The sequence below is a fragment of the Dicentrarchus labrax genome, unplaced genomic scaffold, assembly GCF_905237075.1.
Source record: "Dicentrarchus labrax unplaced genomic scaffold, dlabrax2021, whole genome shotgun sequence".
Classification (NCBI taxonomy): Eukaryota; Metazoa; Chordata; class Actinopteri; family Moronidae; genus Dicentrarchus; species Dicentrarchus labrax.
In genome coordinates, this window is record NW_026136710.1 from 3400468 (window position 1) to 3413696 (window position 13229).

General features: G+C 41.7%; 1 protein-coding gene across 3 annotated transcripts in view; it reads left to right on the top strand.

Moving 5' to 3' along the window:
* Positions 1-6722, top strand: part of adamts6 (ADAM metallopeptidase with thrombospondin type 1 motif, 6) — a 64901-nt gene extending 58179 nt beyond the window's left edge. For all 3 annotated transcript variants that reach the window (XM_051412164.1, XM_051412166.1, XM_051412165.1), the window contains exons 24-25: positions 1028-1184; positions 3364-6722. In XM_051412164.1, coding sequence (XP_051268124.1) covers positions 1028-1184; positions 3364-3473 — 267 coding nt within the window. In that variant the 3' untranslated portion in view covers positions 3474-6722. The remainder of the gene's footprint in view (positions 1-1027; positions 1185-3363) is intronic.
* Positions 6723-13229: the final 6507 nt, after the last annotated feature.

A 13229-nucleotide genomic window follows, 5' to 3' on the forward strand; every position in this document is an offset into this window, starting at 1 on the left:
TCAGTATCAAAGTAATCCAGTGATAGTACATCTAGCTGGTGAACATAGTGGAGCATTTAGCAGCTAAAGAGCCAGATGTTTCCCTCAGGAGTTGGTAGAGACCAAAAACAGAGCTAAAGGACAGTGAATATTGGACTTACATTCATCAGGAGGCCAGAAACACGACTCAGAATAAATAATAACATTTCCCTACAACTGCTGGATGTGTAAATAAGCAGCTGTTGGCAGACATTTTCATCATATCAACTGAAAAGGTGATCAATGTTGTGTTTAATTAGTTCTACTGTCCCCAAGCTACCAAAACAATCAATCATTGCAGGTTTAAGGTAATGATTGAAGTACAGGTGTAATCTGCAAGACCCAACTTCTATTTATTTTTCAAAACTGTTGCAGTCTTATGGAGAAAGTTATTCTTTACATCCTAAAGATATCATAAATAATGCCAATTCAATGGTCAGTTCAAGGTATTTCTGGTTCTGGCCTTCCTGCCAGCAGCACTCAATAGATGCAGCCTTATAATTTTCATCTGAAATGATTGAGAGGGATTCAGGATGACTCTTTAGCCGTGCACACTGCTTGTACCTCAGCTCTTAGTCTGAAAAGAATTAGAGTGGAATTCCTCAGGAGAAACAAGAGGCAATTTTCTGTCTGTCTGTCTGTTTCTCTTTCTCTCCTCACACATACACCAAAAATGTGCAGAGAGAAACCTCGTGAGCAACAGTTGACCTGGTTACTCCCAGTTAGGAAACATAGTCACTGACAGGCGGCCAGTTGAATCAGACAAAAAGGGGAAGGTGACTCTGGCTGCCCCTGTGCCCTGGTGATTGGTTGATTGGATCAAGTCATGCGGCGTGCGTACAGGGATTACTCAGAATGGCTGAGTGTGTGTCTGCGTGCAGGAAGGAGCGCAGACTTACAGCACTCAGGGTCACAGAGAGAAGCATGGTCCTCATTTACCTCGCTAAACTGGCTAAACATGCTCCTGCATAGACAAAAAGTTGGACTCACTGATTCCTTCCCGTTCCAGTGTTCGGCCCAGTGCGGCCTCGGCCAGCAGATGAGGACGGTGCAGTGCCTGTCCTACACCGGGCAGCCGTCTAACGAGTGCGCAGAGTCCCTCCGACCCACCACGATGCAGCAGTGTGAGAGCAAGTGCGACGCCACCCCCATCTCCAATGGCGACGGTAAGATGACCAAACGTACGACGCCACACACACACACACACACACACACACACACATCTGAGTCTGCCATCACATTTTAATAGCGCTGGCTGGATGAGTTGTCTGCTTGCACTTTTCATCAAGCTTGCAAAGAAATTGTGTGGTCACCAGACAGACGCAGGTTTCTATTTAAAAACTGCACTCCCCTTCAAATGCAAAGGCAGATGGTTTATGTGAACAGCTATTGTGCCATACATGCATTGCTTTCACACAAAGCCTCAATTGAAAAGGTTATAAACTGTCTCTATCTTCATCTTCACTGTTCTACTATGACCTAAACACGCTTGGATGACACACTCCTCTACACTTTGCCAGCTACATTAATCTTTCCAGTGAGTTTGGCTTCTTGTCAAAGCGAAACAGCTCAACCCTCCATATACACTTACACATGATGGATGGCTATTCAGATGCATCGAGAAGGGCCTTTCGATTAGCCTGAATGGAAAACGTGAGCAGCGTTTACAGGCTGGCTAATGGGATTAGCTGTAGGCTAATTGTTCCTTTACGGACAGCAGTGAGGCAATGTCTCGTTTCATTTGGCTCTGTGGACGCAGGGGCCAAAGCCTAATAAGGGAAGACACTCTGATCGTGATAAGGCATTTAGAGCACTGCCTGTCCGGCATCCAGCAAGCAGTTTTGTGTGTGTGTGTGTGTGTGTGTGTGTGTGTGTGTGCACATGGTAGGAATGGCAGATAGCCCAGTTAGTGAACGAGGCCAGGATCTGTCTCAGTCTCAGCCTCTGCGTCCAAGTATAGTTGCAGACTTTTATTCTGTTAAGGCCTTGGGGAGATGCACCAGCCCTCATGTTGCAGGTTAGCCCCAGTTTGTGCCTCCCATGTATTACCATTACATTGCAGTCAAAGCGCTAAGCATCCTGAAAAATAAACACCCAGTGATATTTGAAAAACCCGGAGGGCCATTTAAAAACACTTTACTGCAGTTGTGAAGGTATTTTCAGACTCTTCGAACCATCTGGATGAAAAAATATTCCATCTGTTGCACAATAAAAAAAATCTTCAACCTTTTTTCCAACTGTACTTCTGAATCAAGGCAGCAGAAATGACAGCAAAATATTAACGTGGTATTTTGTTTTAAAAATAAAATATTGGAAAGAACCATCAAAGTCTTCAGTTTCCTCAAAAAAAAAAGACGATAGGCTATTAAAGGTATTAAAAAGTTTTAATTTATTTAACTAAAGTCGTTGCAGGCTGTCAGGAGACGTTATACACCTCCAAACTAAAAGTAGGATTGTTTCAGCTGTCGACTTTGCTGCAGGAGACAGTTTCATCCTTTTTGAGAGCGTTAAGGGCTACAGTAGCTGTAGGAGGCTCATCAGCTCATAATGGGCAAGTAATAATAATAATTTTTTTATTAGTTAACCCACCCGTCCATTTTATGCCACTAAATTTAGCTTGGTGAACCGTCCACAAACTCTGTCCTAATATAACTCACGATAACATTTTAAATGTTGGTTCACGTTGTACAAACTGAGCTTAGACACGTCATTTCTAGTTACCGTCTCTGTTTGGATGAATCACAACTTGGACATCGGGTTAAAAAAAACAGTGGTTAAACAGATGGTTAGAAGAGTGTTTGAGGGTTCTGGAAATACCTTCAGCACAGGGGTAAGTTAAACACAGGCTTAGAAAGTAATGGATTACAGGTAATTGAGATTGTAATCCAGAAATATACACTGAGCAGTGGACACATGGATGCTCACATTGTTCTGTTGTCTTATTGAATACACTTGTATCAATACTTCTTATTGACATTATTTTTGTCTTTATTTGCATATTTAGTGCTGAGGCAATCCAAAAGTAACGGAAAGTAATCAAGTTACATTACTTTATTATTGTAATATTTGGTTTAGGTTACTGACAAAATTTTTTAACAGCTAATGGTAACTGTAAAGTGTTTCATTTTTAAAGTAACCCTCCTAAACCCTAGAAGGTTAAACGACCTTCTGAACTTTGCGCTGTGACTCGAACATAGCGGTTACACATGAGGGGCACAAACTGGGGCTGGAAGCAGGTCACCTCTTAAAAGAAGATCCATACTCATTAAAAAGACTTTTAGAAAGTTCTCCAGGAGGCCTAATTTAACATGTGTTAACATTCTTCTCTCTTCTTCCTCCCTCCAGAATGCAAAGATGTAAACAAAGTGGCCTACTGCCCGCTGGTACTGAAGTTCAAGTTCTGCAGCCGCGCGTACTTCAGACAGATGTGCTGCAAGACCTGCCAGGGACACTGACCCTGGGAGCACGAGAGCGAGACACAGAGAGAGAGAGAGAGAGAGAGAGAGAGCGAGAGAGAGATGGAGGGAGGCTGATACGGCACTGAATGGGAGAGATGAATTAGTAAGGATCTCCCTGTTTATCACACCCGATCCTCCTGCCCTCCATCGTGGTGGAATCCAAACCACTGCTCAGCCCACAACGCTGACACAAACTTATTATTTTTTTTAATTTTCACTTCTGTGAAGTGGAACTCGGAAGATTATTTGTTGGTGATGTTATTTTTATTATAATAATAATTATTAATATCATTCTTAGTCTTCCTTCGTGTTTGTTGTTTTATGAATCCAAAGTGCTGGACACATCACTCGCAGAGGATGTACCCCGGAGATGGACAGATGGAGGGGAGGACTCCCCACCAGAAGAGGGGTGGGGGGGATGGGAGTTGAAAGTGTCGGACTCCTGTCTTTGGGTGATGGTGCTATTGGCAGGCAGACGTTTGGCTTCGGTGCACTTTTTCATGTAAATACTTTGCCAATTTACCGCTCAAATACGACAGAGAAACCCCATCAGTGTACTGTATATTTATTGTACAATTCCAAACAGAGCTGAGATATTGTCGTCTGATCATGTTTGTGTCAGATAGTAGCCTACTGTCATGGAAGGGAATGTAATGTGATTGAATTCATATTCAATGTCTCTGTGCTGGAATGGAAATATTACATACTGTAACATACGTTAAACCCTTATATACTGTAAGGATTTGTATATTATATATGATGTTTATCCAGGACTAGAAAATACCACGTGGTTATAGGAGGATTTTATCACTTTTTCTTTCCCCAGACGGGTGCCTTAGTTCCTAACACTCAAAATAAAACTTCACCCAGTGTCAGTCATTAGTGCAAAAGTAGTATGAAGATATTGTCAGACTGTGCCTGGGCCGCATGAAACACTGTTACCAAACTGGCCTTTTCTACACGTCCCATTGAGGAGCTTTCAGTTCACTATTGAAGGATTCATTTTGAAGGAGCAGATTCTATGAAGCAGCTTGTTCATTGGAATCACAGTGCAGTCACTATTTCTTACTATTTTCTGGATTATCAGTCATATTTCTGTATTTCAGCAGCAGGCGAGGACTGACATGGTTTAAGAGCTGATAAAGGAGTAGTTTGGGGAAATGTTTGCCTTCTTGCCGAGAGTTAGATGAGAAGATTGATACCACTCTTCTGTCTGTACTATAAATATGAAGCTTTAGCAAGGAGGCAGTTAGCTTAGCTTAGCATAAAGACTGGAAGCAAGGGGAAACCGCTAGCCTGTCTCTGTCCAAACGTAACATCCACCTGCCTGCACCTAAAGCTTACTAATTAACTAGTTATATCATATTTATTTAATCTCAGAGTTTAAAACTATGCATTACATATAACTTTTTGGATTCGAATCGGTGTAGCCTGATGGGTATATTAAGGAGATCTGGCACCCTGTCTACATGAATGATATACAATGATGTAATCATTTCGGGGGTTTATGATGCTCAGAAAAATGTTTTACAGACGTTACGTTTCCAATGATTGTGTGTGGGGAAACTGTGCAGAAGTTGCAATACCCCATGTGGCCACTAGGCCAAAATCAATTCACTGTCCAGTTCCGTTCCGTTCCTGGAGGTTTGGTCCAGCACATTAACCCCCCGTAAAAGGTTCCACACTTTGATTTTGAGCGGATTAAACTAACAAGATAAAACAAGTTAACAGACTTTTTTCACAGCAGCCACTTTGAAATGAAATAGTAGGGCAAACACAGGCGTTACTAATGATACTGATTAAGGTTCTGGTCCATTCAGGTCAAACAGTAATGGAACATATGTGTGCCCTACTTTTTTTGTCTGCTGTGAAAAAGGTCTGTTGGTGAGCTTTAGAGTTGCTGCCAGGCTAGGAGTTTCCCCTTGTTTCCAGTCTTTGTGCTAAGCTAACCATTTCTTGGCTGTAGTTTCATATTTAGTGAACGGACATGAGTCGCATTAATCTTCTCGACCAATTCTCAGCAGAAAAGTGACCAAGCATATTTTCCCAAAATGTCTGTCTATTCCTTTAAGTAAGTGCTAAATAAACACACACATCACATTCATCGTGGACATGTTGCCAGACCACGTATCCGCCCCCCCTGCCCCACCCTCAGATAAAGTTACCCCCTCGTCCTCTTTCCTCTCATCATCTTTGTCCCTCAGCGGAAAACACAAATACAGCCAACTCAAGGGTGCTTTCCCCCTCTTTTATTTTATTGTTTTTTTTTATTTCCATGGAGTACTGTGTTTACCTCTTCTTTTCCTCCTGCTCTGCTCCGAGGGTTACAGCCTTCCCAGGCTTCTGGTGCTATCAAGTGGGTGCTTCCATTCAACCCTCTCCAGTGTGCTTAAAAGTGAGGCTGGATCCAAACAATATGAAATAATATCCTTGTCAATATCTCTGTTGGTAAATGCTGGTCATGTTATTGTTCTGTTTGTATCTGTTTATACCTCACACTGGGAATTTTCATTGTTAACCTTGTATTGTTGTTTGTGCTACCAACAAAATGGACACTCGCCCAGTTGTAACTGACCCTATTACATGTCTGCGGGTGTAGGGGGTCGTGAAAGGGAACACCTATGATCTCCATCACACTTTATGGAGGTACAGCGGGAGAAACAATGTAGGAGTGTGCAAGAATCTCATCGAAGCTGTTAACAACTAATTTCTAATTTTGCTGCTGCTACATTTTTTTGTAGCCACCGTCAGTATGACAATGTCGAGCAGATTTTTATTGGTTACCAAACCTTGAGGCAGTTGGGAAAGGACAGTGGATGCTGAGAAGCATTTGAAATCAGTTGAATATTTCAAACTGCAATGGACTAACTCATCCACTGGCTGTGGGATGCGGAGCCTCCAGAAAAAGAGAAGTGAAATCAATCAAACTGGTACTCATTGCTGTGAACTTGGATGTTTGAATGTCACATTGCTTATACCTGTACCTAAAGTGCAAGAGAAATGAAAAGCATCATGTGATTATTTGCGTATATTTTATATTCAGTATTAATGTTGGTACACTGTTACTAATTTTTTTTTTTTCAAATGTAAATTATATGCTAATTTATTGCGTTGTCTCACTTGTACATTTATTTCACTGCATGCAAACTGAAATTCAGCACAGTGAAAAAAATGCAGTGATACAGCCCTTCACCAGCCCCCTTTTTTTTAAAAGTAGATACAATAAAAGAGCAGCTTTTAAAGAGACTCTGTGTTAGTGGATTCATTTTTTTTTCTCCCCCTGCTTGTCAAAACACATCAAAACATGTCTGCGCAACATTTTTAGTCGTGTACACAGTAATCCCTGTGAGAGGAAAAAGCTCAACGTACACCGGGGATCAAATGAGAAGTGTTGGTGCCAAAGTGGATGCTCCGTTCTCACAGGCTTTAAGAGATATATACTCTTGTCCTTTCACTCAACTCTTGGAAAGCACCCACAGCATGAGAAAAGCTAATGGCATCACACCAGGATACCCGTTACCACCGCTGAAGAAATCCATTCATTCGCTGCCTCAGTTTAGGGTGACCGAATCGGAGAAGGAGGGCAACGTTTGTGAAAGCTTTTGTCCTTATCTACCTAACTCTGACACACCAGCCGCATCATCATCTGAGACTCAAACATAATAAACGTCAGCTAGTCTAAGTGAGGGGCGTCAAACACCATCCTGAACTGTCCCAGCTTTGTTGCCATAGCTTTTGGTATGGCAGTCTCCTTCCTCTCATCCTGGCCTCAAGTGTCTGGATTCACTCTTTGGGAGCTGTGAGGTTTCCACTCTCCTTGGTAATTAATTCCAAATAAACAGTAACTAGCCCACTTGGCTGGGAAACGTTGCCGTCTCCTTCTAATCCACAGTGTCCAATTACAGAGGGAGACAGATGGCCTGTTTGGTCTAATGTAACCAGTTTAGAATACCTGTACGTCTGGCCCAGCTTCTGTCTGCCGCGCTGGCCCGTCTGCAGGGGTCTGTGATTACATTAGTCCTAACCTGCAGAGCTGAGGGTGACAAGGAGAGGGAAAAAAGGGAAGGTGATGGAGTTCAGGCCGAGATATTTCGTATCTGCGGATGACCCGACAGCTCTGAGGTGGCTTCTTCACACGCAACATTTGCACACGATTATGTGCGCACATACGTCGACGATAGCTCATTATAGATTAAACATACAAACAGAAGGTTTTGCCTGAGAAACATAAGATGCTCACAGGATACTGTGCGTGCACACGTGGCCAGGAGGCCTCCAGATGATGAGGCAATGAAAGACAACACATGTTGTCACGCAACTTTATTGGCATTTGAATTTCCAAGTATTTTCTTGGTTTCAACGCTGTCGGCCTCAAAGCCTGGTCGCATTAAGAAAATGGTACAGTGAAATTAATCTGCATGTATTTGCTAAATATTTAATTCTAGAAGCTTGGTGATGTAGTTTGGTGGATCTACAGGGGTGGCAAACCCATGACACTCGTAAAAAAAATGTTACTTACACTAAGTAAAAGGCTTAAGTTCACTGAAAAAAGACATGTATGTATTTGGAAAAATGTCTGAAGATTTGAAAATAAAGTTTATTGATTCCTAATGACACCTTTACATATTTCTACTCAATGCTTTACTAATGTGCCACAGTGATTCACTGTTTTTGAGTTAAAATATCTTAGTTTGGGGGCTTTTTCATTTCGTTTTTGTGATTAAATCAGAATAAAGTCTTCATGCAACCTTCTAACCACCATGTATCATAGTTTGGGGTATTTTTGTTCATTCATTCATTCATTCATTTTGGTTTGTCATTAGGTCATGTTCTAACGCTGTCGTCATTTCAGACCAAGCCGCTCCCTCCTGGCAGTCTTCTGATTAGACTCGCCTCACCTGCTCACCACTGTTACCTGTTTGTCATTACCTCATTAGCTCCAAGCATATATACTGGTTCACATCGACCAGTCCTGTGCTGTAAGCCTTATCGGTCCAACATCAGCATTTTTGTTTTTCCCCTTTTTGCCTGCCCAGATCACTGTAATATCTTCAAGTACAGACTCTTCTAGAATTGTGCTTTTGGGTTCTGTTGTCCGTCTGGCATTTTGTTCACCATGGTACACTATTTTATTCAATAAAAAGTTATTGAAACGGGAAAAAGATTTACAACCTAACCTAACTTGCTAATGGAAAGTTAGCAAACTTGATAGCATGGCTTGGTTGGGACAGGACAGTAGGTTCACACAGTTTCAGAATCATCCCAGTATCACAAATCACAATTTTACTCAAGGGTTTTTTACAATCCCTATACTCAGACCCTTCCTGCCCAATTCGGGTATAGAAAAATAACCCAAAAAACCACAGCTGTCGTCTGTACAGAATGGATTAGAAAAAAGAAATCACAATTTTGATGACAAAAATACAGACACATGTAGACTGTTAAACAAAAGTGAAGAGTGTGGATCGAGGTGGACGTTGAGCAGCTTCAGGTGTTGCCAGAAAGGTAGAGACAGAAGAGACAGCTCAGCCTTCACACAGAGTCATGAAAGCACGTTTATTCAAAAGACGTATTTGCACCATCCTTTAATTGTCTGCAAACCGTTACTCTCTTATAGAACATTTTACTCTGACAGAGGAGGGTTAAATAAAGTGATAAGCCAGCTCTCCGTTCCCTCAAAAGTCAGCACTGTCAAGACAGATTGCCGTTGGTCAACGTTGACCATGACATAAAAACATTGCTGCAGATTTACTTGGTCGTTTTAGTGCCGGTGACCAGGCCTTTATACTGCACTGTCAGCATGTCTGATTACTAAAAAGTGAAGACTACAGTAGAGTACTGTTTAACTCTTATTCCAGTATGTTGACTTTATTAGCCAAGGGGATAATATTAATCTCCCTGACATGTACCATATGTATTTGAGTAAGTGACGAGGTGATACATCGGGTTGCTGAGACGTGGAGCTCACGGACTGCTTATAATAAGAGGTGTAGAGAGGATGGGGAACAGATTTCTCCTCTTCTCCGGGATTCTGCACTTCAAATGGAAACTACTGACAGTGAGAGAAGCCATTGCTGTTGCTTATCAGCATTTAAATATCCCTCACAAGCTCCGTGACAAAATAAATGTGTGCAAGATACACCAGAGATCCTCATGAGGATGCACAAAAACATGCACAAAATGCAATCATGCTCAAATATGTGTTAAATACTTAATGGGCTGATATCCGCAAAGACTTGTGGCATAACTCTTTGCTTAAAGACCGTGGCTGTTTGTGCATTTTATTCTCCTACTGGGAGGTGTGAGGATTAGCATAGCGACAAACAACATAACTCTCTGAGGGTTTACCGTTCTTAATCAAAGTTGCCCTGGTAGTGCAGTGTCGTCGATGAGTGCTTGAAGCGTTTTGGACACTCTTCCATTTGAACACAGTGCAGCAGGACAAACAGCTCCAGATGGTGTGGCTAGAGACAGTGCATGCACGGACCTGGGGGGTCTGACAGGCAGGAATGCTGGCCTGGGATGGGAAGGTCACGGCTCCAGCACCTGCTATCTACTGGGCTCTGTACTGTTAAGCCCTGCTGCTCTTTCCCACAGCTGAGGCCCAGATTGAACTGCCGCGGACAAGATCAAAGCCCCGAAGGGCACTGGCTGCCGAGGAGAGGGCAACAGCCACCCCATCACATATACCAGGAGGATGTGTTTTTTCCTTCACACCTTCAAAGATGTGAAGAGAAATGCTTCAGCTGTGCACCATGGCCTCTTTCAAAGCTGTTTTCTTTCAATGTCCGGAGCTCTGCACTTTAATTATCAGCTGTGAACCAAACACACTACTGTGCATACTGATGCCATAGCCGAACATACATACTATATTGTTTAAAATATTTCAGCAATAAAGGGTTTCTTAGAGTTCTTTCTAAGTGCTAACTTGACTTGCATCAAATGGTTTGTTACACAGAACCATCTGGGAGGTCGTCCTTGGAATCTGTTTGGAAAAGGGCAGGCACTTTTAAAAAAAATACTCAGCAGGTTATTAAACCATTGTACTAATTAGATCAATGAACGTAGTTAAACTGTTATCGAAGCCAGTCAAAGAACACAAGGGAAAACATATTTTCCATTGCCAAAAGTTCCAATATCTGATGCAGATCAGAACAGTCGTCACTTCATGTCATCCACACACCTAGCGTTAAACCATAGCTTGTGCTGTAGCTGCCAGTAGCTCCTCTAAACCACTGTGGTTCAGACACAAGCACACAGCTTGAAGCCTGGGAAGAGAAAATCTTGCAAGTCCAGTTGCTACACATTGAACTTATTATTTGTGTTCTTGCAAAACAGGAAGCCTGTGAACAGCGTTCATACTTCACAAAGCTCAAAGCTCAAAGCTCAGTTCAAACAGATTTTACTTTACAGTCCCAAAAAAAAGTTATCCATAATTTCTTCCGTGTATTCCTTGAATGCCTTCAACAGTGTCTGAACCTGCCTTCTTGAAGGCACAAGCCTGGAAGGATGCAAACCATTAACTAATAGGCTGAACGATGGCTTTTCAACCTTGCTCAAAGGCAGCAGATCTCCTTCAGTGTATTCTAGTACAAGTCTGTCTACTTGCCTCTGGGAAATGGAGGTAACCAGATCCTTTTGACTTTGGTGGAGGACCTTTGCAGCTGTTGGTTCATGGTCTTACCCTTTGCTAATGATTTCTTGTCACATCATTCAAGACATTTCCCAAGACTGGTCGGATGCTTTAACTCAGTGTGTTGTTTCAAATTTGTTGCCAATGTGGAGTTCTGGCTTGTTTTTTAGACCCTGCAAGCACAATTTGCATTAAAATGTTGAAATGTTATATTTTCTTTTCTGTTGGAATCTGTACTGATTTGTTCATAATTAAATGTTCATATGAACTGGCTTCAGCAGCAACGGCAGCTACGTCAGAATTGCCAGTTGAACTAGCCGTGTTGTCGGGCGGGCTCTTTTACCCACGGCAGGCAGCATACTTGCTCAACGCTGCAATGGACGAAAAACAAATTAACAAAGTCTCTGGTGAGGACATTACTCTTCAATTTGACTTCAGTAAGTTGTTATTTCTAAAGAAGTGTCTACAGATTCTGCTTTCTAGAAATGGAAAATGCTTTGGTCTTGGCCGAAGCACTGACCTGATCCTCAGGCAAAGTCAGAAACATTTTAACCGGTTCAGACAGGATCCCAGTCGTGACAATGACTTACAAAGACAACACCCAAGGGCGTATGACAATCTTCTGCTGGGAGTACTCTTTGATGGATGTAGGTTTTGTCCTTTCACTTAAAAACCTAGATTACCAAATCGTACTAACTCCCTTCTGCAGAAACATTGTGCTACGTTGCTTACAGTGGTTTTCATCGTCATTCTTTCTGGTAACCTGATGATATGTATTAGTTGAACAAGTTTTCACTTTTACGTGATAATTGTTTGAAAAAGTGCTATACTTACCATGTTTCCCTGCAACCACACCAATAGACAAATCCCACATGGCAGAATGCACTCTCTGACCTTCCACAGTGTTTGTGTATCAACAAGTTCCTCCAAAATTCAGATGTGTTTTCTTTGAACTGTAGATTTTTGTTAGTGCAAAGGGCATGTATGTGTAGTCGTTATTTCTACTGCTGTACAGTCCACAGCAGTACCTGAGGTATGCAATCTCAAAGCCCCAGGTAAAGAAGATGAAAGGGATTCATAGCCAGGAAACAAGTGGCTAGCTCTCCCTCATTGGGTACCCAAATACAAACAAACTTGGCCACCTTTGTTTGTATCTTATGATGTTTTGCGTTGATGCAGTTCTCCATTTAGTTACCACCTTTAAATAATTTTCTGACATTTAAGACTTTTGCAAACACCAGTAGAAATCCCCCAAATACTCCAGCAATTAAAGACCTGCCAATATTTTTGATACTATTTGACACATTAGTCGTAACTTTACACACTGGTGACGTGGGGTGGTTGTGTTTTTGTGCCCTCAAGTGGCCAAAAATTAAATAATACAGCTTTAAAAAAACTTTATATTGATGGTAAATTGCTTGACCAGTTGGTATTTTGACATAAAAACAAACCGTAACAATGAAATCTCAAAGGCAGGTGATATTGAGAGTTAGTTAAAATTATTATTTCAATTTAACTTTAAAGCAGAGTGGTGTCGCTTATTTGTTGCCCTTACAAAGTCTTATGTGGCTGTGACTGTGCTCTTTTATTATCAACTGACCTACACTTGAAATACGACTTTGTTCTCTTCAGAGTACAATTGATTGATGAATCTCTAGTCAATTAATAAAATTGCTTGCAAGCAGATCATTTTGTCTTTGTAGCCACTTTTTCATTGTAATGAGAGCGCGGAGAGATGGCATTAAGGACAACTAACACACTATAAAACAGAATGACTTATTCCTCCATAAAACACATTGTTACTTCAGAACATAATCACAGTTACAAGCTACTAAAAGAATAGATCTTAAAGAGGGTTCACATTACAGCGGACCATGAAGATGGCTGCCAAACCTTCGGTGTGCCTCCACTGGATGTCCTCGACATGTCCGTGTTTTATACACAGATTCACCTTTTCCTTGTCGGGAGTGAAGGACATGTGGGCTATGAAACAGAGACAGAAGCAGCATTACAGTGTAACAGAACAGAGTAATAACCATGAGCCTCGTAGCTTTCTGTACTGTGACTACAGCCCCATTATCATTTGTCCTCATTAGCTTGCTGTCATTTATTAGTTGTGG